Source organism: Carcharodon carcharias, chromosome 18, assembly GCF_017639515.1.
Source record: "Carcharodon carcharias isolate sCarCar2 chromosome 18, sCarCar2.pri, whole genome shotgun sequence".
Taxonomy (NCBI): Eukaryota; Metazoa; Chordata; class Chondrichthyes; order Lamniformes; family Lamnidae; genus Carcharodon; species Carcharodon carcharias.
The window spans coordinates 90072001-90099816 of record NC_054484.1 but is presented as its reverse complement, the minus strand read 5'-3'; the positions used below and the strand labels follow the sequence as shown (position 1 = coordinate 90099816).

The 27816-nt window shown below is 43.7% G+C and overlaps 1 protein-coding gene across 2 annotated transcripts; it reads right to left on the bottom strand.

Annotated features, from left to right (window-relative positions):
- Positions 1 to 133: 133 nt before the first annotated feature.
- On the bottom strand, positions 134 to 27398 carry vegfd (vascular endothelial growth factor D). 2 transcript variants are annotated; one of them, XM_041211592.1, is made up of 7 exons: positions 26724 to 27386; positions 20067 to 20259; positions 19778 to 19968; positions 11125 to 11267; positions 9713 to 9804; positions 9469 to 9610; positions 134 to 364 (listed from the first exon to the last, which is right to left on the bottom strand). In XM_041211592.1, the coding sequence occupies exons 1-7, from the start codon at positions 26814 to 26816 to the stop codon at positions 262 to 264; spliced, it is 957 nt and encodes a 318-aa protein (XP_041067526.1). In that variant the 5' UTR covers positions 26817 to 27386; the 3' UTR covers positions 134 to 261. The 2 variants fall into 2 exon arrangements, with proteins under 2 accessions (XP_041067526.1, XP_041067527.1); XM_041211593.1 differs by lacking the exon at positions 134 to 364 and adding an exon at positions 5816 to 5934 and having other exon boundaries at positions 26724 to 27398.
- Positions 27399 to 27816: the final 418 nt, after the last annotated feature.

The following is a 27816-nucleotide window of genomic DNA, read 5'->3' as shown; positions in this document are numbered from 1 at the left end:
GTAACACTGAGTGTCAGGATGCTGCAATACATTGTGCATTTTGACCATTAGTTCAGCAGAGAATTCGTACAGAAGTTTTTTACGTATAGATAATGTTCCTCACAGTCTGGAAATGATAGACATGAGACTTCAGTTACTGCTAAGTGGTTTAATATTTTACATAGAATATCAATAATTTAAAACAAAGCAGAAATGTAGAACGAGCCCTTTTATTAAGGTCAAAATCCATGATTGTCAGTCGCCTTTCCTCTGTATAATATGTCAACGTTTGTTCTTCCACACACACTGACAGTGCTTATCATTGAAGACTTTCCCCACAGCGCAGGATCTGCTGTGGTATAGACAGGCAGGTCTGTCCACACAACTGCAACAAGAACACAGAGTAGCTTACAAACTGTTGATAAATTGACAATTTAAAACTGAATCAGTGCTCAAGGAGCCAAGGCCTCTTGTTAATAACCTTATGAAAACGTGGACACAATAACATGTTGATTTTGTGCCTTAATGTAATTCAACATCCCAAGATGCTTCACAAGAGCATAATCAAACAAAAATTAGCACCAAACCACATAAGGAGATATTGGGACTAATGATTAAATTCTTGTCAAAGATAGGTTTTAATGAGTGTCTTAAAGAATGAAAGAGCAAGAGACTGAGGGGTTTAAGGAGGGGATTCCAGAGTGTAGGGCAGTGGCAGCCAATGGTCAAGCAATTAAAATCAGATATGTACAAGAGGCCAGAATTAGAGGATCACAGATATCTGAGGGTTTTGGAGCTGGAAATGATTAGAGAGATAGGGAAGGGCAAGACCATGGAGGAATTTGAAAACAAAGATGAGAATTTTAAAATCAAGATGTTGCATTATCAGGTTCCAATCTAGATCAGCAAACGCAGCAGATGATGGCTGAATGGGACCTGGTGCAAGTTAGGACACAGGCAACAGAGTTTGGATGACCTCAAGTTTACAGATGGTAGAATGTCAGAGAGCAGCCAGGAGTGTGTTGTTGGAATTGTAAAGTATAGAGCCAGCAAAGGCATAAGGGTATAAAGGCCAGCAGTAGATGAGCTGAGGCAGGTGCAGAGATGGGCAATTTCTACAGAGATAGAAATAGGATGGTGGCTAGGGAAAGGAGTTTGTGGTGGGGATTGAAGACAATGACTTCATTCTTCCCAATATTTAATTGGAGGAAAGTTCTTCTCATTTAAAACTGGATGCTGGATAAGCAATCTGATAATTTAGAGACAATGGAGGAGTTGAGAGAGATGGTGGCAAGGTAGAGCTGGATGTCATCAGTGTACATGTGAAAACTGAGCATGTGTTTTCAGATGATATAAACTGAGAGGCAGCATGAAGATGAGAAATAGGATGGGGGTCAAGTATAGATCCTTGGGGGACACCAGAGGTAACGGTGCAGAAGCAGGAAGAGAAGCCATTGCAAGTGATGCTCTGGTGGTGATTAGATAGATAAGAATGCAACGAGGCGTGTGAAGTCCCACCCAGCTGGATAATAGCTGGAAAGGTATTGTAGGGGTATAGTGTGGTCAACCACGTCAAAGGCTGAAGACAGGTCAAGAAGGACACAGTCACAAAGGGTGTCATTTGTAACTATGATATGAGCTGTTTCAGTACAATGGGAGGGGTAGAAACTTAATTGGAGGTATTCAAACATGGGAGTTCTGGGAAAGCTAGGATTCGGAAGGTGACAACACATTGAAAGATTTTGGAGGAGAAAGAGGAGTTGGAGATGGAACAGTAGTTTTCAAAGGCAGAGGGATGAAGGGTGAATTTTTTGAGGAGAGATATGATGATGGCAGATTTGAAGGTGAGGGAAATACTATCTCCTGAACCATTAACAATATTGGCTAACATGGGGACCAGGAGGGGAAGTTGAGTAGTTAGCAGTTTAGTGGAATTAAGGTCAAGGGAGCAGGTGGTGTGTCTCAGATAAGATGAGCTAGAAGAGGGCTTAAGGGGAGATGAGAAGCCAGAGCACATTGTGAGTTCAGGAATAGAGCAGAGAAACGTTAAAGGAAGTTTAACCCAGTGGGATAGGGGAAGGGAGGGATATGGCAGAGGCAGCTGATCAGGTGGTCTCAAGCTTAATGACAAATCTATGAGCTCCTTGCACTTATTGTTACAGGTGAGGGTGGAGGAGAGAGGAATTTAAAAAGACTGCAATACAGGAAAAAAGCCAGGGATTACCTTTACACTCCAAGGTCATTCTAGATTAGTGAGCCTTTTTGGCAGACGAGAGAAGCAGCTGATAAGAGTTTTATATGGTCTGCCCAGATCTGGCAGTGGGTTGCTATATATGGCTTAAGGGCGAGGAGGTGAAGGCTGTACAGCAGCAAATGGCCAGGATGAGAGAGAGTAATAGTTTTAATAGGACTGGGGTTTCAAAACTGTGGGTGCAGTTCAGCAAATCAATAGCTGCAGAAATGTTGTGGGGTATGGAAGGCTAAAAATTGGCCGTTTGAAATTTTGAAAATGCAGTTGTAAGTGAATTGGGAGAGAGATTTTTTTTTCCCCAGGGGCGGACACAGGAGGAGTAGCACTGGGAGGGGCAATAGGATTGTGGGTGGGAGAGGGATACAAAGAAGTGATCAAAGACGGCCTTAACTGTGATTGACACAATGGGGTTAGTGAGGCCAAGTGAGGTGACAAGGTCAGGGGGTGGCTATCAATATGGGTTGGGCACTTTAAATGGAGAGAGAGGTTTAGGGAGGTTAAGAGGGCAGAGAACTGAGAGGAGAGAGACGATGATTAATTAAGATGGAGGTTGAAATCACCAGAGGATGAAATGTCACTCAGTGCAGAGGCACAGGAAGCAATGTGCATACAATGTTTTTTTGCTTTATTCTACAGTAGTTTCAGCTTTGCACCTAAAAAAAAGATATAGGGTAGAATTTTACCCTTGGTGGGCAGGCGCGTGCCCGACATGCCCGAATGTGAAATAAAGCACATTGATGTCGGCCGAATGTGCCGACATCAACGTGCACTCTCATGATATTTAGGTAGGTGGGCGTGCGATGAAGATGGACGCACGCCCGCCATTAATTAAGTGGCCAGTTAAGGCCCTTGAGACACCAATTCTCCCAGACTTTACGTAGCCTGTGTGATTTTCAGGCTGTTGCACAGGCAAAACGAGCAGGCGGGCAGGCTACAATTATCAAAACTTCATCCACAGGGATAAAAGAGGTCAATGGCCTTGACAAAGCGATTAGTGAGGAGTTTAGGTTATCACTTGCTGCTGCTTGCTTCTGTGAACAGGACAGCTTCATTTTACTTCAGAGCTGTATTCAAATAATTTAGAGGCTTCAGTTCAAGGCTCAGTGTTGTCTTCCAGGCCCCCAAAGGATTCACACCATGTAGGCCTTCCAGGTATCAGACAGCCTTCCTTTACCCTGGTAATGGGGATTGTGGTCTCCGCTGGAGGCACCTCCTCTAATGATGAAGAGAGAGGGCCAGAAGGGAGAGGAGGCCGGGTGTCCCTTTTCAGCCTCCAGGGGAGCGACCTGTGGGAGGAGAGGTGCAGGCACAAGGGGCGCAAGGCCAACAGGAAGCCCAAGGTGGAAGGGGCCGCAAAAGATGCCACTAGCCTGCTGCCAGGGTTTGCAAGCGGCAAAGCAGCTACCTCAATATGTCTGAAGTCCAGTGCTGAAGGAGGATCCGTCTCTCAAGGGAGACAATGACCTCCATTTGTCAGAGGATCGGCCCTGAGATCAGCTCCAATTGTGTGGGCGGACACCCCATGCTAGTGGTACTGAAGATCACGGTTGGCCCTCAACTTCCATGCCTCCGGCTCTTTCCAGAAATCAGTGGGGGATCTGTGTGGAGTCTCCCAATCAGCTGTCCACAGTTGCGTCAAGCTGATGACAGAAGCTCTGTTTAGGCATGCATGGATTTTCATTCATTACCATGCGGACGAGGCCAGCCAGGCTGATTGAGCTAGAGGCTTCGCGGCCATTGCTGGCTTCCCCCGTGTCCAGGGTGAAATAGACTGCACACGTGGCCATCAAGGCACCAGCGGGTCAGCCCGGTGCCTTCGTCAACAGGAAGGGCTTCCACTCCATGAACGTATAGATAGTGTGTGACCACAGGATGCAGATTCTACAAGTCTGTGCAAGATACCCAGGCAGCTCCCACAGCGCCTACATCCTCAGATATTCCCAGGTGCCAGCGCTCTTCAGTGCTCCAGCCCGGCTGGATGGATGGCTGCTGGGTGACAAGGGCTATCTGCTCAAAATGTGGCTCATGACGCCTCGCCACCCAAGAACAGGGGCCACGCTGCGGTACAACAGGAGCCACGCCTCGACAAGGGCTTTGGGGGAGAACCATCGGTCTTCTCAAGATGCACTTCCAATGCCTGGACCATTCAGGGGGTGCGCTGCAATACTCCCAAGATCATGTGTCGCTGATAGTGGTTGCATGCTGCACTCTCCACAATCTGGCACTGGTGAGGTGGGACACAATGGAGGAAGATGATGTTGACACAGCTGCACAGGCAACAGACGATGAGTCCAGTAGTGAGTCTGAGGACGAGCACGGTCAGGAGAACGCTGAGGGCCTAGACACAGACCTGGGTAACCTCCAGGTAGGCAGGGACACCTGGGACACTTTGATCCAACGCTCCTTCAGCTAGCCAACCAAATAAGAAACATCACCACGTGCCAGGGTTGCAGGCTCCATACTCGATCCCGAACAGGACCAGCTCCTTGGTCAACGACATAAACTTTATTGCAGTGTAGGGAGTCACACGTACATCATAACATCATGGCTTACCCCACACCGACAGAACAAATGAAGCATCCAGAGGCCAGTTGCAAAAAAAAACATCTCATTTACTGCTGACTGACAAACATTGCAGAAATTAACACCAACTGGTGTTTTACATCACACCATTAAAAAAACAACAGAAAAATGAGGAAACAAATATCACCCATGATCAGCCCGTGTTGTGCTTAAGGCGCTTTAAGTTTTCGCTAGCGAGTGCTGTGTCTAGGTGCTCCCCCCTTGCTGGCACTGATATTGGAGGCAGCCTGCTGACCCTACTGACTTATTGGCCTTGGTGACCTCGGCAGACATCCTCTGACCCGTGGAGCTTGTGTTAGCCCCGCCTGGAAGGGAGTGGCCAGTGCCACACTGGCACCTCCCCAATCATCGCAGCCTCATCAGATGCCACAGTGACTGGTAGAGGGGCAGAGGAGCTGCTGCCCTCATCCGGAGTGCCCTGAGAGGAGTCCTATGCCCTCAGCAGAGGTGACAAGCAGCTCATGCACCAACGTGAGGTTGCTTTGGACCTCCTTGCTCACCATTGATAGTTGGGCACCTGGCTGGGATACTGGGTGCCCAATCTATCTCCCACACTAACACTGAACATCTGAGGTCATTGCCGGTGTGAGGGGTGCAGGTCCGAGCACATCCCCAGGAACCCGTTTGAGTCCCTAGAGCTGCGCCTCCATGAAAGTTGCCACATTCTCCATGGAGGAGGCAGTGCGCTTGGCCATGAGGGTCAACGCATTGCTCACGCTCCACAGGGACTCCTCCACAATGGAGATCATGACACTCATACCCTCATGTATCTCCACCAGATCCTTCTGCACACCCCACTGGAAATCTAGCATCTGCCACCTAATGGACGACTCCAGAGTCCCGTCATGAGCCTTCGACTGAGCATTGTCCTGGTCCCCAGCCATCCTTGGACTGCCGGCGTCCTGGGCACTCTGTCTCTGCCTATACCTCAAGCGAGTGTAAAGCGCCCTCACCAATGTGCACCGAGATACTAGACAGCAATCTAATGCCCACCCAGGTGTTGGTATCAGCACTGGTGCCTGCTTGACAGAGAAACTGTGACGCTGGTGCGTGTTCAGCATGCTGGTCCTCAGGGGTCAGGAGTGGGCCTTCAGGCTCCTCACGAGAGGCTACTGGTGAGTCTAAAATGGAGAAGAAGGACATGTCATTAATTTAACTAATTACACTGTCAGTGTGCATGCCTGGCACCCTGATGAGACATGGTGCCCTCACCTTTCCATTACCAATGGGGATTCCAGGTTCAAGGCTCACATCAATATACAGACCACACTGGAATGGTTGCAAAAGGCCACATTCTCACCTCAGTGCACTGCACTCTTACCTCCCTCTGGCACCCCAACCTCACCACAGCTGCTTGACTGAGGTGCATGGCACCTCTCTAGCTCCAGGGCCTCCTGCTCGTATTGCCTGAGGATTAGGAGGTGTGGGGGTCCCCTGCCAGTCTGCTGCCTCTCGGCATTGTTATGGGATGTCTTCTCCTGAAAGGACAGAGGAGCATTGATTAGTCCACTCACTACGTGCAGCGCCCTTACAGCCTGGCCAACCCCACCTGAGGAACACCTCGCAGGGCTCAGCCGATTTGTGACTCTGGAGCCGCAAAGCACTCAGTCCAAGCAGCCAGGGCTCACCCCCTTGGCTGGCTTCTGCCTCAGTGACATTTGCCACTCACACTCCAACACCTTTGAGGTTCATGGGGGGATGGGCAGCTCTTACCTGTTCTGCAAAGTGACCCATGCCAACACGGTACTCACCCTTCCCGATCGCAGGAGATTGTTGAAGCACTTCTGTCTCTGGATTGAAGCTGACGCTAGATTCCACTTCCTCCCAGGCCTTTTTGGTGGGGTGGAGGGGAAGGGGCTTCGTCCTCCCATCTCTGGGGACAAGTGTTTCTCTCCTAGCTGCCACCTCCTCCAAGAGGGCAGCAAGGCACTCATCTGAGAAACATGGGGCCAACAGCCACACCGACCTGTCCTCCCGCCTGCCATATCCACCCGCTACAGTCTCGATTCACAGGACTTCCATGTCCTTCAGTGGCAGCCTTCCGGGGGCTGCCAAGGCTGCATTTGAATCGGCCATCAGGTCGCCTTTGGACCCGCCAGACATTAAGCCGCCACTTGCCCCCGCTCGCCCCTTCGCGCTCATTCCCAGGCCATGTCTCACGCGCGTAAAATCCCGATGCGCTGCTGATTGCGGGCAGCGGTCAGCTTCTCGCCTGCCCCCGCCAAGGGTAAAATTCTGCCCATGATAAAAATGCTGTCCACCAATTTTTATTTTTATTTCATTTCATCACGGAAACCTCATCCCGCCCTTGGATGAAGCTTCATGAAAAATGCAAAGGCCGCCTTATCGATTTCCCTGTCTGCCAAATGTAAGGCTGGATGGGCAACATAAAATTAAAGACAATTGCACCATCAATGACTTTAATTGCCCTCTTAATTTTCGGCAGGCGCGCTTCCGATTTTTGCACGCACCCACCCACCAAAATATCACCAAGTGTGGGATGGCACCAGGACACTCGCCCGACGTCATCTCGTGTGATTTCACGCCAGATCGGGTCGGGCGCATGCCCGCTGAGCTAAAAATTCTGCCCCTGAGGCATTTATTGTAGAAAAACCTTATAAATTAGTGCATCCATTAAGAACAAGCCCCATCCAGTTGGCTAATGGCACTGCTGAAAAAGTACCAGAAAGTATAGGAAGGTTCTGATTGAAATGCAAGATTTTTCCAAATTTTCTGTAACATAATTATTACTAGACAATATCAGCAGCTGACCACTTGATATTTTCATGTGAGATTCCTGTGTCTGTTTTAATGGAGTAAGGTCGGCTGTTTAAAAGAAACCAAACCAACGTTTCCTCCATCGTGACCAACAATATCAGAAGTTTTGTCACAGCAGAAAGTTACAAAAGCAATTTTCATTTAGTGTCTGAGGGAACCATGGCCTGACAATGCTTTGGAGCGCCAAGCTATATATAACTCAGCTCCATGACCTAAAGGCTCTTCCCTCATTCCAATGAGTTTTGTAATTTTTTTAATATATTAATTCATGGGATGTGGGCGTCACTGGCCAAGCAGCGTTTATTGCCCATCCCTAATTACCCTTGAGAAGGTGGTGGTGAGCTGCCTTCTTGAACCGCTGCAGTCCATGTGGTGTAGGTACACCCACAATGCTGTTAGGAAGGGAATTCCAGGATTTTGACCCAGTGACAGTGAAGGAACGGAGATATATTTCCAAGTCAGGATGATGAGTGGCTTGGAGGGGAATTTCCAGGTGGTGGTGTTCCCATCTATCTGCTGCCCTTGTCCATCTAGTGGTCATGGGTTTGGAAGGTGCTGTCTAAGGAGGCTTGTTAAGTTCCTGCAGTGTATCTTGTGGATGGTACACACTGCTACCTCTTTGCGTCGATGGGAGTGAATGTTTGTGGATGGGGTGTCAATTAAGCAGACTGCTTTGTCTTGGATGGTGTTGAGCTTTTTGAGTGTTGTTGGAGCTGCACTCATCCAGGTAAGTGGAGTGTATTCCATCACACTCCTGACTTGTGCCTTGTAGATGGTGGACAGGCTTAGGGGATCAGGAGGTGAGTTACACATTGCAGGATTCCTAGCCTCTGACCTGCTCTTGTAGCCACAGTATTTATATGGCTAGTCCAGTTCAGTTTCTGGTCAATGGTAACCCCCAGGATGTTGATAGTGGGGATTCAGTGACAGTAATGCCATTGAATGTCAAGGATTGATGGTTAGATTCACTCTTTTGGAGTTAGTCATTGCCTGACACTTGTGTGGCGCGAATGATACTTGCCACTTGTCAGCCCAAGCCTGGATCTTGTCCAGGTCTTGCTGCATTTGAACATGGACTGCTTCAGTATCTGAGGAGTTACGAAAGGTGCTGAACATTGTGCAGTCATCAGTGAACATCCCCACTTCTGACCTTATGATGGAAGAAAGGTCATTAATGAAGCAGCTAAAGATGGCTGGGCCTAGGACACTACCCTGAGGAAGTCCTGTAGTGATGTCCTGGAGCTGAGACGACTGACCTCCAACAACCACAACTATCTTCCTTTGTGCTGGGTACGACTCCAACCAATGGAGAGTTTTCCCCCTCATTCCCATTGGCTCCAGTTTTGCTAGGGCTCCTTGGTGCCATATTCAGTCAAATGCTGCTTTGATGTCAGGGGCAGTCACTCTCACCTCACCCTGGGAGTTCACTCTTTTGTCCATGTTTGAACCAAGGCTGTAACGAGCTGAGTGGCCCTGGCGGAACCCAAACTGGGTGTCAGTGAGCAGGTTATTGCTAAGCATGTGCCGCTTGATAGCACTGTTGATGATTCCCTCCATCACTTTACTGATGATCGAGAGTAGACTGATGGGGCAATAATTGGCCTGGATTTGTCTTGCTTTTTGTGGACAGGACATACCTCCTAAATGTCCTTGCAGTGTTTGGCCTGTTAATGTTCAGTTATGGAAAAGGGATCAAATTAAAGTTGGATAGATCGAGCAAGGCTAGGGTGAGTGCTGTAGGTATGGCTTAGTAATCTAATACAGGTTATAAAATGGTGGATTCAAATAATCCTTGCCATGAGATAGTGACAGTTTACTGTTCTTACTGCTTTCCTTTAAGCCTCTCACATTAACCCGGTTGCTATCAGTGTTCCTACCTGCAGGAATCTGGATCAAATGTTTTTTGTTTCTGCGAGCACGTTTCATGGCTTTCCATGTTCCTACAAACGCAATCACACACTTCCTCGTTGAACTCCATATAGGGTCCACAGATAGCCAGTTCTGCAATGGGGGAGAGCTCTGGACACAAAAAAAACGCGTTTGAGAGAGTGCAGCTCTCACCTATTTATTTTGTAATGTATGAAATCTTGAAACAAATTTTTAAAATAGAGAGTTTGTCACCATCTTCTCTTTGAACGGAGGAGCTCACACAGTGGCATTTCTGTTTATCCCACACCAGTCCCCTGGAGCAGTGATTCTCATCGTGCAGACAGCTGGAAGTCATAGCAGCAGCCTGTTAGTCCTGTTGTCCCTGCTGTTACATTTACACTGGTGTATATCCTCTACAATATATAAGTCCTAAATTAATTAAGTGCCACATGCCATGAAATATCAGCTAGATTCTAAGCAAAAGTGCTAAAATGTAGCTCAAAACCAAACCCTCTTTGGAGTCAAAAGTTGAGTGCCACCATTCAACCACACTGTTACTTTGGGATTTAATGTATTATGAAACAACGTTTATGGCCTGGCAGAGTGTACAGCTGTGCTTACAGATGTTGAAATACCACTTTAATTTTTGCTGAAGTTCTGATGAAAGTCTCAGTCCTGAAACATTAACTGTTTTTCATGTCTAACAGCTTGTCTAATGAGGAAAGATTGAATAGGTTGGGCCTGTACTCATTGGAGTTTAGAAGAATTAGAGGTGATTTTATTGAAACATGTCATATTTTGATGGGCTTTGATAGGGTGGATGCTGGAAAGATGTTTCCCCTTGCGGGAGAATCTAGAACTAGGGTACACAGTTTAAAAATAAAGAGTCTCCCGTTTAAATTGGAGATGAGGAGGAATTTTTTCTCAGAGGATCATTAAACTTTGGAATTCTCTTCCCCAAGGACAGTGGAGGCTGTGATATACAAATTTTTGATGAACAAAGGAGTCAAAGGTTGTGAGGGGCAGACAGGAAAGTGGAGTTAAGGCCGCAGTCAGGTCAGCCATGATCTTAGTGAATGGTGGAGTAGGCTCGAGGTGGCAAGTGGCCTCTTCTACTCCTATTTCTTATGATCTTTCCAGAGATGCTGCCAGACCTACTGAGTATTTCCAGCATTTTCTGATTTTATCTGCTAACAGTAAAACTGTTTTGAAAGTTTGCTTATAGCCACGCTATAACCAATGAACGCTAAATAAAGTCTCGCTACTTGCTGCATGTACTTGGCGAGCTGGTATTCTGTCAGAACAGTGACTTCATTAGACTTCACATCTTGTTATTCTATAAAAACTATGTATATACACAATATGTCTTGGTAGTAAGTCACCCTCCATTTAGCTTGGTCTCTTCTGAACCAGCTGGGTAAGCATCTTATGTGAACTCAGCATCTCCTCCCTTACAGCCTGGCTGAGGTTTAGTAGTTTACAGTGTCAGGAACTGTGCAGGGAAGCCATGTTTTAACATTTTCAAAGCAGCTTTATTTTTCTGTTTTCAAATTAGGTAAAAATGCAGCACTGGAGTGGCGTTTGGTTCAATTCAGGGCTGGCTATTGCATTTGCAACAGTGATTTTATCAGAAGTATTACTAGGTGGGACAGGATTTCATTTACCTGTTTAGTTCATGTGTGAGGATTGATCTTCGAATGATGGAATAGGTATGTCGACTGGAGATGCACTTACAAGAAGTGTGGTTTGCAATTCTGACAGTCAAGAGGTCTGGTATATTGGTCAGTGGAATGGCGATCTCAAAGAGCTAGAAATACAGGTGAAATATTCATGACATAATTTCAATAACCATTCCTTGTTTTAGCATAATAATCTGAAGCAGATAAGCATTTGTCTCCAAAGTATCTCCCTTCCTTTATCACTGATGAATACATGGCTGAAATTTAGTTGTGCAATATTAGTAACAAAATCCTATTTCTGCTATTTTAATAAAGAGAATAATTTATGAGTTAACATCTTTGTTAAGATAATAGACACAGAGGGCGGTGTTTAATGTAGACGACGGGGCCAGATCTGGCCTGCCAGCTGGAGAACAGTGAGAGGCCTGTGCTGTCTCTTTTCGAGAAGGCCTGTAAGGTGAAGTGCTAATCAGGCGCTTAACTGGGCAGCGGTGGGCCTTCGCCACCATCAAGGAACCCAGCGATGGAGGCCCCACCAGCCGGCAGCTCCTCATTGCTTGGCTGCAACATCAGCGAGTTGGTGGCTGCTGCTGGTGAATCACCCACCTGAGGCCAAAGAGCACCTGATAATGCATGTTTCCTCAGTCCTCCGTATTTTTCCTTCCAAATTAAGTTTGGGGCCTTTTCTAGGTCTCTGCTAATAAGGCAGGACAAAATTACAGATACTACTTCCCGACAATGCAGCACTCCTGGGCACTGTCAGGTGCAACCCACCCCATCCCAGATACCTAGGGCTAGGGTCATTTAAAGGTTGGTATTTACACTCTTATAGACGCACTTACTCTGAATGAGGTGAGGAAGATTGATGTGGCATCTTGCTGCTTTAATGATGGAATCAACAGGAAAAGATATTAGGCCGGATATTTAAAAATTAGGGTTAGGGGCCTTTGTCTGGTCCAACATTGAATCTGATGTGACCTCAGCTGGTGTAGGCTGCTGGGACTATGGAGTTTATAATGGCTGGAATTTCTGGAGTCGCCCAGGAATCCTCACTCATAGGAGTCTTTGAGCATGGATGGAGACTGATGGAAGACTCATCATCTTCCCTCAGACTGGATTTGAAATGAGACGAGGAACGAGTTGGATTTCAATTGTGTTCCAAGTTCCAGCTGCAATTCTGCCCTGCAATGCTACCAGAATTTCAGACTCTGTGCTTTGGTTGTCATTTCTGCAATGCATCACACAAATAAACTATTTATTAAATTGCTATACTTTTGACATCCATATTGATGTTGCCATCATTCAATAATTTTCTATGCTGCAATATTTTACTTGAACTTTGCCATTCCTTTAAAAACTGCTGTTCTGTATAACTTTTGCATTCACCCTTTAAAATTACTGAACTGAGTTACAGTGGCACTGACAAAGGTATAAAAATCTACTTAGCTTTCTATTGGTCCACCACTGGGATAAATAAAATAATAATTTATCATCTTTGTACTTGGTTACATAGTCTCTAATGTTTTTCTGAAATTTGGCTCACATAAGTCTTATTTTCCCAATGTTGGATTCTGCTCCGATTACACTGCAGTTGCTCTTCCTGTTATTTCAAAACTGCAAGTTGAATTCTCAGTGACAGAGTAACGCAGAGAACACTAGCCCAGATTTTCAGGGCATAACATTTCCATTGCCCTTCAGCTCAAAAACTTTTTGCTGGAAGTGCAAGTGGGCAACAAGTGGATCAACCTCATATCATTGACCAATGGGGAATAAGGATAGAGAAAGAATCTGGAGCAAGAGATGAGAAGTGTTGTTCTCCTCAGTGAGGAGATTTGATAAAGGTCTTCAAAGTCATGAGGGGTCTGGACAAAATAGATGGAAAGAAACTCTTCCCATTGATGGAGGGTTAAGAACTAGGGGTCATAGTTTTAAGGTGATTGGCAAAAGGATCAAAGGCAAAATGAGGAAAAGCTTTTTAATGCAGTAAGTGGTTAGGATCTGGAATACACTGCCTGAGTGTGTGATGGGACAGCATTTTCCGGCCAGCAAACGGGGGTGGGGCCCACTTGCCGAAGTGTAAAATGACGTGGGGTGACATCGGGCGGGTATCCCGATGTCACCGTGTGTCATTTAGATTTTCAGTTTGGTGGGTGTGCAGCTGTGTTGGCTGCACACCCGCTGACCTGTCAATGGCCTATTAAGGCCATTAAAAAAGTAATTAAAATGATTAATGGGACCTGCCCGTCCAACCTTAAGGTTGGTGGACAGGTGGAGAGCCCAGGCAGCCTTCTGAGAAAGCATGAAACCTCATCCACGGGTGGGATGAGATTTCATGAGGGACTTAAAATATTCGGAAAATTTAAAAATAAAAGTAATGGACATGTCCCAGCTCATGTGACAGTGTCACGTGAGGAGACATGTCAGGAAAATTTTTTCTTACCTTTGATAAATTTTTAAAAGTTCAACCGATCTCCCTGAGGCAGCACTTTGCCTCAGGGGTGATGTGCACTTTTTCGAGTGCACAGACCTGCCCAGGGAATCCCACCCCACACAGGGAGTGCACAGCGCTTCTGGATGGACATCACGCTGGGCGGGCCTTAATTGGCTCGCCCACATAAAATGGCGGCATACCCCCAACCGGGAGCACCGATCCAGAACCTGCCCGCTCCTGCACAATACCTCCGACGGGGGGGAAGATGCTGCCTATGGAGGCAGATTCAATAAAGACATTAAAAATTGGATTATTATCTGAACGGGAAAATGCACGGCTATAGGGAAAGGGCAGGGGAGTGAGACTAACTAAATTGCTCTTGCAGACAGCCAGCTAGGGCTCAATGGGCTGAATGATAGCCTGTGATGTAACCATTTTATGATTTTACAGTGGAGAAGGAATTAAGGTAATTTAATCAGATTAGGTACAGAAATGAAAAAAGGAAAAGAAAGATTAAAATGAAAGAGGAAAAGAAGATAAAATTTATCTTTATGTTTTTAAAAACACCTCAAACAACAATTTACTAACTGTGGGAGTGAAATTCCACAGTTTCAATTGTTTCTTTTCTGGGCGGGAGAGGTTGAGTGGCATTGCAAGGGCATAAATCTTATTATTGAAAAGGTACTTACATTGTTAAGTATCAGCTCCTACATTCTGCAGTGAGTTTAATCGACAATTATTGGAACATTGGAAGAAGAGTAAGCTATTTAGCCCCTCAAGTAAGATCTTTCATTCAATCATGGCTAATCTGTATCTTAACTCCATCCATCTACCTTTGGTCCACCACTCTGACAATAGGCATTTTTGCAGAATAAAAATCAATCACTCGGCGGGATTTTCTGGTATTGGCGGGCATCATCAATATTCAGAGAGCTGAAAAGGTCAACAACTCTCCAAATTTCCCCATCCTGCCTGCAACGATGCCCACAAGCATTGGGGCCGGAAAATCCCGCCCTCGGTTTTGAAATTTTCAGTCAACCTAGCCTCAGCAACATTTTGGGGATGGGGAGAGAGTTCCCGGTTTCCTCTACCTAAAGAAGTGTGTCCTGACATCATCCCTGAACGACTCCATTCTAATTTTAAGGTTTAACATCCTTGTTCTGGACATACTCACTGGAGAAGATAATTTCTCTCACATAATTCATTTAATTACCTGAAACACTTTAATTAGATTGTCCCTTAATTTTCTATACTCAAGAAAGTTCAAGCTTATTCAATGCAACCTGTCTTTATAATTTAACCCAGTATCACTATTATAATTTCAGTGAATTTGTGCTATAGCCCCACCAAAACCAGTATATCCTTCCTAAGGTGCTGAATTGAATGCAATATTCCAAATGTGGTCTAACCAGAGCTTTATAAAACTGTAACCTAACCTCCATCCTTTGCATCAAGCCCTCTTGAGATAAAGCCTTTTAAATTATTTTTGTACCTGGCCACTAACTTTTAGTCATTCCTTTACTTGGATCCAAAAATGTCATTGTTCCTCCACAATTCCTAACTTCTTACTATTTAGAAAATACTTTGATCTATCTTTGTTAGGTCCAAAGTAGGTGACCCTCACACTCCTCCATGTTGAACTCCATTTGCCACAGTTTTGCCCAGTCACTCAATCCTATCAATAACCCTTTGCAACTTGCTGCTCCCACCTACAATATGTACCTAACTTAGTGTTGTCAGCAAGCTTGTATATATGGCTCTCTATTCCTTTATCTATGTCATTATTAATTGTAGTGAAAGGCTTAGGCCCCAGTACAGATTCTGGAGAGACACCACTGGTCACATGCTGACAATTTATGGATATGCCCATTATCCCTCATCTCTATCTCCTACTTCCCAACCAATTTGTTAATCATGTCAATAAATGGCTTCCAATTCTATGTCCTCTCATGTTTGTTAACAGTCTCTTATGTGCAAACATATCAAATGTGTTTGCGAAGACCATAGAAATAACATCCAGAGTCACTTATCTACCATGTTAGAGATCTTAAAAAATTCAGCTAGGTTTGTTGACCTACCTTACCTTTTATAAATCCATGCTGGCTCTCTCTGCACAGTTCTTACCTGCCCAAGTATTCGGTCACTCAATCGCCAATAACAACTGAGTAACTTCCCCACAACAGATGTTAGACTAATGGGTCTATAATTCCATAGTTTCTCTCTCCTACACGTTTTAAATAATGGAATAGCTAATAATTTTTCAATCCAAGGGGTCAATTGCTTAATCAATGAAAATGATGACTTAAGCATCTACAATTTCCTTTCTCACTTCTTTTAATACCCTGGGGTGGAAACCATAAGTCCTGGTGGTTTATCCATCTTTAGTCTAATTAGTTTTTCCATTACCAGTTTTTATTTTAATTATATTAAACCTGGTAAGTTTTTTCCCTTTGGCTGGGGTAAGCATAGTGGTACTGTCACTAGACTAGTATTCCACAGACCTAGGGCAATGCTCTGGGGACCTGGGTTCAAAGCCCACCACGGCAGATGGTGAAAGTTAAATCAATAAATACCTGGAACTAATTAAAAGTCTAATAATGACCACGAAACCATTGCTGATTGTCATAAAAACCCATCTGGCTCACTAATGACCTTTAGGAAAGGTAATCTGCCATCCTTACCCCATCTAGCCTAAATGTGACTCCAGACCCGCAGCAATGTGGTTGAGTCTTAAGAAAGTGAATGAGGGCAATTAGGGATGGGTAATAATTGCTGGCCTAGCCAGCAATGCCCACATCCAATGAATAGATTTTTTAAAATTTAATTTAATTTTTCCTTCTATCTCTGGTACTTTATCTCATCTGCTGCTGTGAAGATAGATACAAAGTAAGTACTTAGCAAGTCTTTGATTTCCTGATTTTCAGTTACGATACAATTGAGGTGCAAATGCAACAATTTCTTGATGCCCATGGGGCAATTGAGGATCTGTCATTTTCACCAGGCAAAAAGCAGAGTGATGCAACTCACATTACTTCTGTTTCTTGACACACGTTGCCAGATGATTTACACACTAGTAACAGCAAGCGCCGTTAAACTCACCATTACTTTGACATCAAAATCTGACCCATTATGAAGAAACTTTTGAAATGTACCATTTACTAAATTAGGTAGAAATCCCCTTTTTTGCTTGTCTGTACCCTGAGTAAATCTGAACAAATTAAATTTCTTCACTACTTGCCCAGCTAAGGGAAGAAAATCTGAGAGACAGTCCAGTTTTTCCAATCTACTTGACCTTTGCCACTACTGAGGCTAGCCAATTATGTACCAATTTACATCCTCAAACTCATACAAACATACGAACTAGGAACAGGAGTAGGCCACTCGGCCCTTCAAGTCTGCTCCACCATTCAATAAGATCATGGCTCATCTGATTGTAACCTCCCACCTACACTTGACAATCTTTCACCCCCTTGTTCATCAAGAATCTATTTAGCTCTGCCTTAAAAATATTCAAAGATTCTGCTTCCAGAGCCTTTTGAGGAAGAGAGTTCCAAAGACCCTCAATCCTCTGAGAGAAAAAATTTCTCCTCGTCTCTATCTTAAATGAGCGACCCTTTATTTTTAAACAGTGACTCCTAGTTCTAGGTCCTCCCACAAGAAGAAACATCCTCTCTGTATCCACTCCCTAGAGACACCTCAGAATCTTAAAGATTACAATCAAGTTGCCTCTTACTCTTCTAAACTCCAATGGATGCAAGCCTAGCCTGTCTAAACTTTCCTCACCCATTTCCTCACCTAAACAACCCACCCATTCCTGGCAAACCTTCTACGAACTGATTCTAATGCATTAACATCTTTCTTTAAATGAAGAGATCAATACTGTTCAGAGCACTCCAGATGTGGTCTCACCAATGCCCTATCTAACTGACGTATAACCTTCCTCCCCTTGTATTCAATTCCCCTCTCAATAAACAATAACATTCTATTAGCTTTCCAAATTACTTGTTGTAACTGCACACTAACCTTTTGCAATTCAGTCACTAGGACACCCAGATCCCTCTGCATCTCAGAGCTCTGTAATCTCTCACCATTTAGATAATATGCTTTTTTTTTATTCATCCTGCCAAAATGGACAATTTCACATTTGCCCACATTATACTCCATTTGCCAGGTCTTTGTCCACTCACTTAACCTATGCCACTTTGTAGCCTCCTTATGTCCTTCGCGCAATTTACTTTCCTACCTATCTTTGTGCCGTCAGCAAATTTAGCAACCAAACCATTCATCCCTTCATCCAAATCATTTATATAAATTGTAAAAAGTTGAGGCCTCAGCACTGATCCATGTGGCACACCACTCATTACATCCCCCCTAACCAGAAAAAGACCCATTTATGCCTACTGTTTCCTGTTAGTTAGCCAATCTTCTATCCATGCCAATATGTTACCCCCTACACCATGAGCTTTTATTTTCTGCAATAACCTTTGATGCGGCACCTTAACAAATGCCTTCAGGAAATCTAAGTACAGTACATCCATCGGTTCCCCTTTATCCAGAGCACGTGTGACTCCTTCAAAGAACTCCAATAAAATGGTTAAACATGATTTCCCTTTCACAAAACCATGTTGACTCTGCCTGATTGCCTTGAATTTTTCTAAGTGCCCTGTTATAACACCTTTAATAATAGCTTCTAACATTTTCCCTATGACAAATGTTAAACTAACTGGCCTGTAATTTCCTGTTTTCTTTCTCCCTCCCTTTTTGAATAAAGGATTTACATTTGCTATTTTTGAATCTGATGTAACATTCCCCGAATCTAGGGAATTTTGGAAAATTAAAACCAACACATCAACAATTTCACTAGCCACCTCCTTCAAGACCCTCGAATGAAGTCCATCAGGACCCTAGGATTTGTTAGCCCACAGCTCCAACAGTTTGCTCAATACCACTTCCCTGGTGATTGCAATTTTCCTGAGTTCCTCCCTCCCTTCCATTTCCTGATTTACACCTATTTCTGTGATGTCACTCCCAGTGAAAGGTCTAGTTAATAAGGGAAATAAAGGTTACATGAATCACAGTTACCTGGACATGTTTATCTAATAAATTCTATTATGTTCCTGGGTTTGTGCAAATAGAAATTTCAGCTGATAAAACTAATGGATGATCAGTCTAAACAGTTTTAACTACCTGTTGTTAAATAAGTATGTATAAAGTCTCAGTGGCACAGCAGGCTGTGTCCCTGCCTCTGACCTGATGGCCAAGGAAGGTGTATTCATGACATGGTCAAACAGGTTGAGTATCAACTTGCAAATTCTTCCAACGTCTCCCAATGGCAGGTGGTAAGAGTGGCAGAGATGCCTGGTCAGCCATGTAATGGAAAGAAAACTGGAATATCCACCATCATTATTTGCAGCTCCAGACTACATCATGAATATATAAGTGTATGCTGCTGTGGCTCGGTCTCCCTGATGGACTGGGATGCCAGTTGGCTTGGATGGTTGGTGCGGGTCAGATGGTGCTGCCAATAGCTTGGGGGTTTGACCCCCATTCTGGCTGGAGTGGATTCAGGACCTGTCTCCTTGCTTTACCTATGGTAGAGGAGATTGTGGTGTCATGGGTCGGACCTATTTTCGGGTAGGCAACTCAAGAAGAAAAAATTCTCAGCAGCTTAAGAATTCAAATTTCAAATCAGCCCAATTATGGGCACCACTGGTTGTGGTTAAGATGGATGGAGAGGTGGATGCAACAGAAGACAGGCAGCTTGACGGGCTAAACACCAAGTAATTTATATTGTTGCTCTCAGTTTTGGCCTGTCTTCATGGTTACAACACAGGCAATCTAAACTTGGTGGAAATATTCATTAATGCACTTATAGCAATGCTGACAAAAATGACAGCATAGTTCAGCACTATTGTATACACTGAAGCTTTAAAGTGTGAGATCCCTCTAGAAAGCAGTTTGAGATCCTAGAATGCAGTAATAACCAACTAATTATACACTGAGGCATCATTGTGAGCATTCATCAATCAGAAGGTTATCCGTATGTAATAAAATTATTAAGTGGAAAATACCAAGGAAGGCTCATTTGGAAGAATAGTACAGCTTCCATGTACTAAAGGTAACCAACTAACTTTCCAGTGTGAATAATATTTACAACCTTAACCAATACAATAAACTGCACAGAAAAGCCAGCGATGTGGCAGCCACCTCTTTGCGGATGTAGGAAGTGCTGATGTTCTTGCAGACCAGACTCTCTTCATTGCAACATCCACCGCATCGAAATACAGACACGCATGGAGGTTTGAAGAAGGTATTGGTGCCTCTTCCAAGTTCCTTAGCAACATCAACACAGGATTCCCTGGGGACACATTGAGTCCTCTGCCATTCATCATCGATGGCTACATTGAAAACAGATAGAAGATATGCTGTAAATGAAATGCCCCACCTTTAAATATTTGAAGGATAAAGGAAGATGCTTGGAATTGAATAAGCTTACATTTGAGGGTTTCTGCATCATAGTATGGAGAAGCGAACCTGGTTGAGCGTGATCGTGTGTCAAAGCCTGCCAGATATTTTAATTTTTGACGGCATTTCCACCGTTTCCAATCTGATGAGTTAATAATTGACAATAATTCCCTCACATTGGAAGCAGCTCTGATTTGTTGCTCTAAACTCGCTCGCCTCTGCTTCTGGAAGGGAAAAGAGCCAGAAACGTAACACAGCACTGTTCATTTTGCATCATCCCACTGACTCAGATTTACAACTTTTTTTTTACTAAATACATAGCACATAGTAAAACTAAAGCTATGTTCATTGATTAAGACATTATTCTGGTTTTAAAATAACTTTTTGTTCAGTGAGGTTATGCAGTATGTGTGGTACTTACCATAGAGGGGGTGCAACAGAAGTTCACCAGATTAATCCCTGGGATGGCAGGATTGTTGTATGAGGAGAGATTGAGGAGACTGGACCTGTATTCCCTAGAGTTCCCAAGATTGAGGGGTGACCTTATTGGAACTTACAAAATTCTTACAGCGCTTGACCGGGTGGATGTGCATAAGATTTTTTCCCTGGTTGGTGAGTCTAAAAGCAGAATAAGGGACAGGCCATTTAGGACTGAGATGAGGAGGAATTTCTTCACTCAGACGTGGTGAATCTTTGGAACTCTCCATCCCAGAGGGCTATGGAATTATAGAGTATGTTCAAGACTGAAATCGATAGATTTCTGGAGACTAATGACACCAAGGAATAGGGAGACAGTGAGGGAAAATGGCATTGAGGTAGATGATCAGCCACGATCTAACCGAATGGCGGAATGGGCTCGACTGGCTGAATGGCCTACTCCTGTTCTGGTCTATACAGGACAGCAAAGCCTGAGGTTTGATTTAAATTAGTTTATTTTGATGAATCTTTTTTAAATTTATTATTTCATGGAATGTGGGCATCACTGGCAAGGCCAGTATTTGTTGCCCATCTCTAATTGCCCTTGAACTGATTGGCTTGCTAGGCCATTTCAGAGGGCAGTTAAGATTCAACCACATTGTTATGGGTCTGGAGTCACATGTAGGCCAGACTGAGTAAGGAATGCAGATTTCCTTCCCTAAAGGACATTAGTGAACCAGATGGGTTTTTACAACAATTGGTGATGGTTTCATGGTCACCATCACTGAGACATGCTTTCAATTACAGATTTATTAATTGAATTTAAAATCCACTGACTGCCGTGGTGGAATTTGAACCCATGCCTGACCCCCCCCACCATCCCGACCCCCCAACCCCCACACAGGATTACTAGTGTAGTGACACTATCAGTACACCACCAGCAATGCTACAATCAGGTTCAGAACAAATATGTTCCCACTAAGAAAAACAGTGGAGCTCCCAAATTTAAATCCCCCCAACACCCACAATTTCAAAGAGCTTACAGGGCAGGATAAGGCAAAAATACATGGTTAGATACCAAGTGTTCAATATTGCAGAAAGCCTTGAGGAATACAGAAAGTGCAGGGTGAAATTAAAAAGACAATTAGAAAAACAAAGAGAACATGAAAAAATACTGGCAACTAAAAATCAAAGAAACCCCAATGATGTTTTATAAATATGTAAAGAGCAAAAGGGTAACTAAGGAAAAGAATAGGGCTGATTAGAAACCGAAAAGGTGTATGGAGGTGGAAGATTTGGTTCTTAATGAATACTTTGTGTCTGTCCTCACAAAAGAGGAGACCCAGCAGACATCGTAGTTAATGAGGAGGAGTGTGAAATATTGGATGGGATAAACAGGGATGAAATGTCAAGGTGTTTAGCATCTTTGAAAGTGGATAAATGACTAGGCCCGGATAAAGTGTATCCTTGGCTGCTAAGGGAAGCAAGGGAAGAAACAGCAATAGGAATATCATTTTCCAATCCTCACTGTCTACAGGCATGGAACTGAAGGACTACTAACATACCATTATTTTAAAAAGTAGTAAGGCTGGGATAGCCTGAGTAATCACAGGCCAGTCAACCTCACCTCGGTGGTGGACAAATTGTTGGAAAAAATTTTAGGGACAGTCTAAATCATTTAGAAAGGCACAGATTAATCAAGGGCAGTCAAAATGGATTTGTTATAGGAAGGCAGTATCTGACTAAATTGAATTTTTTGAGGTAATGAAGGGATAGCAAGTCTTATGTGGTCTACATGGATGTTGGTAAGGCTTTTAACAATGTCCCACATGCAAACTGGTCAGAAAAGTAAGAGTCCATGGAATCCAAGTAAAAGTGGCAAGTTGCACCTAAAATTGGCTTAGTGGCAGGAAGCAAAGGATAACGATTGATGGGTGTTTTTGTGACTGGAAGGCTGTTTTAGTGGGGTTTCACAGGGCTCAGGCTGGGTCCCTTGCTTTTGTTTGTATTAGAATTAAGTGTAAGGGACATGATTAAGAAGATTGCAGATGATACAAAACATGGCCAAGTGTTTGATAATGAGAAAGCAAGTGTAGACCACAGGAAGATACCAGTGGAATAGTCAGGTCAGAATAGTGGCACAATACATGGCTAGGATACTGAGAAGTGTAGAGGAACAGAGGGATTGAGGAGCGCGTGTCCAGAAGGAATACGGGATACCTTTCTTTATTAGCTGAAATATAGAATGTAAGAGGAGGGACCTTATGCCAGAACTGTATAAAACACTAGTTATACCACAGCTAGAGTACTACACCCAGCTCTGGTCACCGTATTACAGGAAGGATGTGACTGCATGAGAGTGGGTATGGAGGGGATTTATGAGGCTTTTGCCAGGAATGGAAGAATTTAACTGTTAAAAAAGATTGGGTAAGCTGGGAATGTTTTGTTTTGAACAGTGGTGGCTGAGGGGAGATTTAATTGAGATGTATTAAATTATGAGGGGCCTAGATAGATGAAGGAGCCCTTTGCAAGCAGGTCAATAACCAGGGGAAAGGCAGCATTGGTGGAGAAAAGAGTTGACGTTTCAAGTCCTCATGACCCTTTGACAGAACTGAGTTCTGTCGAAGGGTCATGAGGACTCAAAACGTCAACTCTTTTCTTCTCCGCCGATGCTGCCAGACCTGCTGAGTATTTCCAGGTAATTCTGTTTTTGTTTTGGATTTCCAGCATCCGCAGTTTTTTGTTTTTATCAATAACCAGAGGCATGGATTTGAAGTGATCAGTAGAATGATTAGAGGGAGTTGAGACAGTTTTTTCACCCAAGGGCGGTGAGAATCTAGAACTCACTGTCTGAAAGGCTGGTTGAGGAAGAAACCTTCATAACATTTAAAATATACTTGGATGTGCACTTAAAGTGCTGTAATCTACAAGGATCAAGAGCCAGAAGGCGGGATTAGGCCGGTTAACGTTTTTGGCTGGCACATTCATGATAGATCAAATGGTCTCTTTCTGTGCCATAAAGTTTCTGTGTTTTCAGGTGGTTCATTCTATTGCTTTAATATCAAGCATGAGTACATTTGTGTGCCTTTAGTTGGTGTGAAAGGAGAGGCAAAATCTTAATCTAAGTTTTATAACATTGTGCACTAAACAGGAATATTCCCAAATGGAATTTTAGGAATGTGGAGAATATGAGATTACTGCCGATGTACAGAATGATGACATGTTATTTGCACGTTAAGCACAAATGCTGGTTCGAATTCACATGTAGGCATTCACCTTCACTGCAGTAGCAGGCTCCCTATTCCCAGGAATTTGCCATTTGGGAAGGCTAGGGTTGTTTTACCACCACAGTAATTTTGTGAGCAAGAAAGTCAGTTAAGGAAATCTGTTGAAATTTTTATCTCAGACAGCAGAGGACAGCATTGATTGGAGGTTTGCAGACCTCAAAATTTATTCCAAACCTAGAAAAATCCACAATTACTGCATTAATTCCTGCTGACTTTCACCCCTACCAGCTTTGTAATATGGTGATTTTTCTGCTATTTACTTAAGCAATGCTTGTGATCTCAAAGCACTTTGCACTTCAGATTCACTGGGCGGAATTTTACGGCCTGTCACAGCAGGTCGGGGTTGTAAATTGTGGTGAACTGCTCAGAACTCCATTAATTTTGCCTGGACTGTAAAATCCCACCAGGGCAAAATTCTGCCACTTTCTCATGATATCAACATGGATCAGTTAAATACCAGATTGTGTACCATGACTATTAGAGCATAGAGTCTGTTTATAAACTTACCCTTACTGTATGACTAGAACAGAAAGTTGCAAACTATGCGCATTAGTCAGGAACCTTTGGGTCAAATTTACATGTGGGGAATTAAATTTAAATCTGATGGCCATGAAATATCCAGGGGGTGCAGTCAGTTTGCACACCAGTCTTTTAGCCATACAACCTCCTCTCGAGTTCAAACAAGATCAAAGAGGTGAAAGAATTTTCTCTCTGGTGTTTGTAAGGGATTGATGTGAAAGATCCATAATATAGAATTACAGCTGCAGCAGTGTAGCCCCACATGCAGCTAAAAAGTGACCATAACCCCGAACAAACTTGCAAAATCTCACTGGGTGCTACAAATCCTGCCTTCAGAGTCACTGGTATCTTCAAATCAGTAGCTCCGGTTACTCCCAAATTGTCGCCCTTGTGATGTGAACACTGGTCCCAAGATGTTAAGAATTAATTTCAATATGATGCAGATTTCCCGCTGGGAAATGTTTAATAAGAGGGCTATTACAATAAAATTTTAAAAAGTGCAGGGCAGAATGGGAGAAGGGGAAATGCAGGGCAGGCAACATCCAGTTTTGAATACCTTTCATGTGACAAAATATCCCAGTTACTTCACAGGGAATTTGGGATCTGGGCAGGGCGATGGTGATATTAAGTTTGATGGTTGCATTCAAGGTGATAGACAGGACTTTAACGTGCATGTTGCAGAGTGTAGGGAATGATGACTGCAGACTGAAGGAGAGAACAGGGACACACAGGAATAGCGTCAGCAAACAGGAGGGTGTGTGCTGAGCATAGGTTAGATAAAATTAAAGGAAAGGTTTGCAATGAGGATGAGGATGTTATAGTCAACATGCAACACACATTGAACAACTGGATTGCATTGGGCAACAACGAAAGGAAGAACTTGCATTTCTATAGCACTTTTCACCACCTCTGGAAGTTCCAATACACGTTAGAGCCAATGTACTATTTTGACGTGTGATCCCTATTGTAATGCAGAGAAATGCAGTGGCCATTTTGCACACAGAAAGCTCCCACAAACAGCAGTGGCCAGATAATCTGTTTTATTGGTGCTGTTAAGGGATTGGAGAACTCTAGTCAAACTAGGAGGCCCTCCTTCAGAAGAGTGTTGTGAGCACTGTGTCCACCTGAGAACTTTTAAGTCTTAGCCAAAAGATGGCACCTCTGTCAGTGCAGCACTCCCTCAGTGGATTTTGTCTCAAGTCTCTGGAGTGGGGTTTGATACCTTGACCTGATTTCCAAGACGAAGGTTCCCTACCCACTGGGCCATAACTGACACCTAAATAGTGAACAAATAAAGGCATGAGGTGTTTTTTTTTGTCCATATATGGCTGACTCCGAGGTAGCAAAGGATTCTCTAGTTTGCACTTCCAGTCCAGAAGCCCTAGTGGTCTTGTGTTATCATCGATACAGGTTCATTGTAGGAGTGAGTGATTCACACAGCTAACCAGGCGATTTGTGATGCATAACAATACAATGCATCAAGGCCATGATGGAACTGCAGGTGCTGAGGAGAATAGGTCTCCCAGCACATGAAGGATTCTGTATAGCAGGTGCAAATTTAAGGGTGCAGAGAATAGTTCTACTCATCTTCTTTCAGAACATACAGGTGAAAGTACTTTCTGTGCAGGCTCTATATCAAAATAAATATTCAAAGATTTGAGGTATACTTCCTCTATAAACCCAAAAATTCAGAACATTGCCTTTTCTCCCCTCCCTTCCCCTCCTGACTGGAGTTTGGCTCCACAGGTCTCCTTCAGAACCACTGTTCATGTGTCAACTGGCAATTTGACCATGACAGGTGTTATGACCAGGCCCAGTCCTTTGGGATAAGGTCGGTGGGTAGCTGATGGGGGTGGCAATCCTTAACAGCATCTTCTCTTCCTAAATTGAGGCCAATTGCAACATTTTCTCTGCTGCTCAGGTGAGCTCACCTAAAACTCACCGTGACTGAGAATCCAACCCGTGGACATTTTGGTCTGTGTGATATGTTTTCCTCTATTGATTGATGTTAGTGATATAGTCAGCAGGATTACAATAAGGACATCCCACTTTATAAACACATTGGGCAGAATTTTATGGCAGCGGGATTTTACATTTCCGCTGAAGCCAATGAGGTTTAGAATGTCTCGCTGCATTTTACGGCCCCGTCCCCGCTGAAACGGGGCCATAAGATTCTGCCCATTGCCTCTACATTACTCTGCTATGCACACGACAAACTGACTGAGCTCTCAGAGGAGCCAAGCATCAAATATACGTATCCATTTTCATTCCTTCAATATTAAAACAGCCAAGGATCACGTGCAGTTCCACAATAGCGAGACGATTCATTACCTCAGGTTTTTAAAATACATGTTTGCAATGATTATCACATTCATTGGCCACAGTCCACTTCAGTAAATTGACAGTCTTGGAAACTGGAGTAATTTATTTAGCGAACAGTGCATAAATGTTATCAGTTCACCTACCAGCCTGGAGTCATGCTCATAGTAATCTCCTTGTAACAGCTGGAGAAGTGACAAAATGACGACATGTAGACAAACACCATAACGCAGTTTCATTCTGACCCTTTGATCTGCAGAGTTAAAGTGTTGCTGCTGTTTTTGTTGATCAGGTTCGATGGCTTTACAGAGTAGCACAATCACAGTTCAGTATTACATTGCTTGACAAAGAATTAGAGTTTTTCTCACTTTAAGTCTGATCACTGAAATTGTGTAGCAGTTTGTAAGTATAGCATCATTCACCAGAAAGCAGATTATTGTATATTCCAGTACTCAGCTGTTTTAATGATCCATTGAGAAAAGGTTAAAATTAATCAGCAAGACTGATTTTCCTTTCCGATCTCGTTTCAGTAGCCAAGTGCCAGAAAAAACTTCCGAAAATCGTTGTGTATCCCACCATTAACCCGTATGAAATAGGCTGATGCTGTTACAACACTGAAGATACTTTGTGAAAGCATTTATTTCTTGTCTTGATCAAACATCAAGATTCTGTTGTATAATCCTCAAGAAGTCCGGCCAAATACGACTTCTTCTTTCTCCACTTCTAAAGCTTCAAGTGGGAATTTATATTCTCTCAAACTGAAGTGGTGGATCGCAGGAAGCTGTACTCTAACTTTGTCTCAAATCTTCTGACGCAGGAACTTCATTAGAAACTGCAGCATCATATGGTTTAAATGGGATCCAGACTTCAGACTGAGCCTGCAGTCAATTCGTGGCTGGCTATCCTCCAACTCAAGCCCTTCTCTCCACCTCTCCCAGCAGTACTAATACTCCCAGAAAATAACCCATACATCACAGAATCTCAGAATTGTTATAGTGCAGAAGGAGGCCATTTGGCCCTTTGTCTCTGCACTAGCTTTTTGAGCATTTTAACTTATTGCCAATCTCCTGGCTTTTCCCCTTAACCCTGCACATTGTTTCTATTTAAATAATCATCCAATGCCCTCTAGAATGCCTCCCTTGAACCTGCCTCCACCACACTTCCAGGCAGTGCATTCCAAACCCTAACTACTCACTGTGTGAAAAAGTTTTTTCTCACCTCGCATTTGCTTCACATTAA

Bases quoted from the DNA above. Each gene is read 5' to 3' on its own strand.
- vegfd (XM_041211592.1), bottom strand. From the start codon at position 26,816: ATGAAACTGCGTTATGGTGTTTGTCTACATGTCGTCATTTTGTCACTT. The intron at 19,969-20,066 runs GTAAGCTTATTC...TTTTCAATGTAG, and splicing joins TGATGCAGAAACCCTCAAAT to CCATCGATGATGAATGGCAG. The intron at 11,268-19,777 runs GTGGCTGCCACA...CTGTATTTCTAG, and splicing joins CTTCCTACATCCGCAAAGAG to CTCTTTGAGATCGCCATTCC.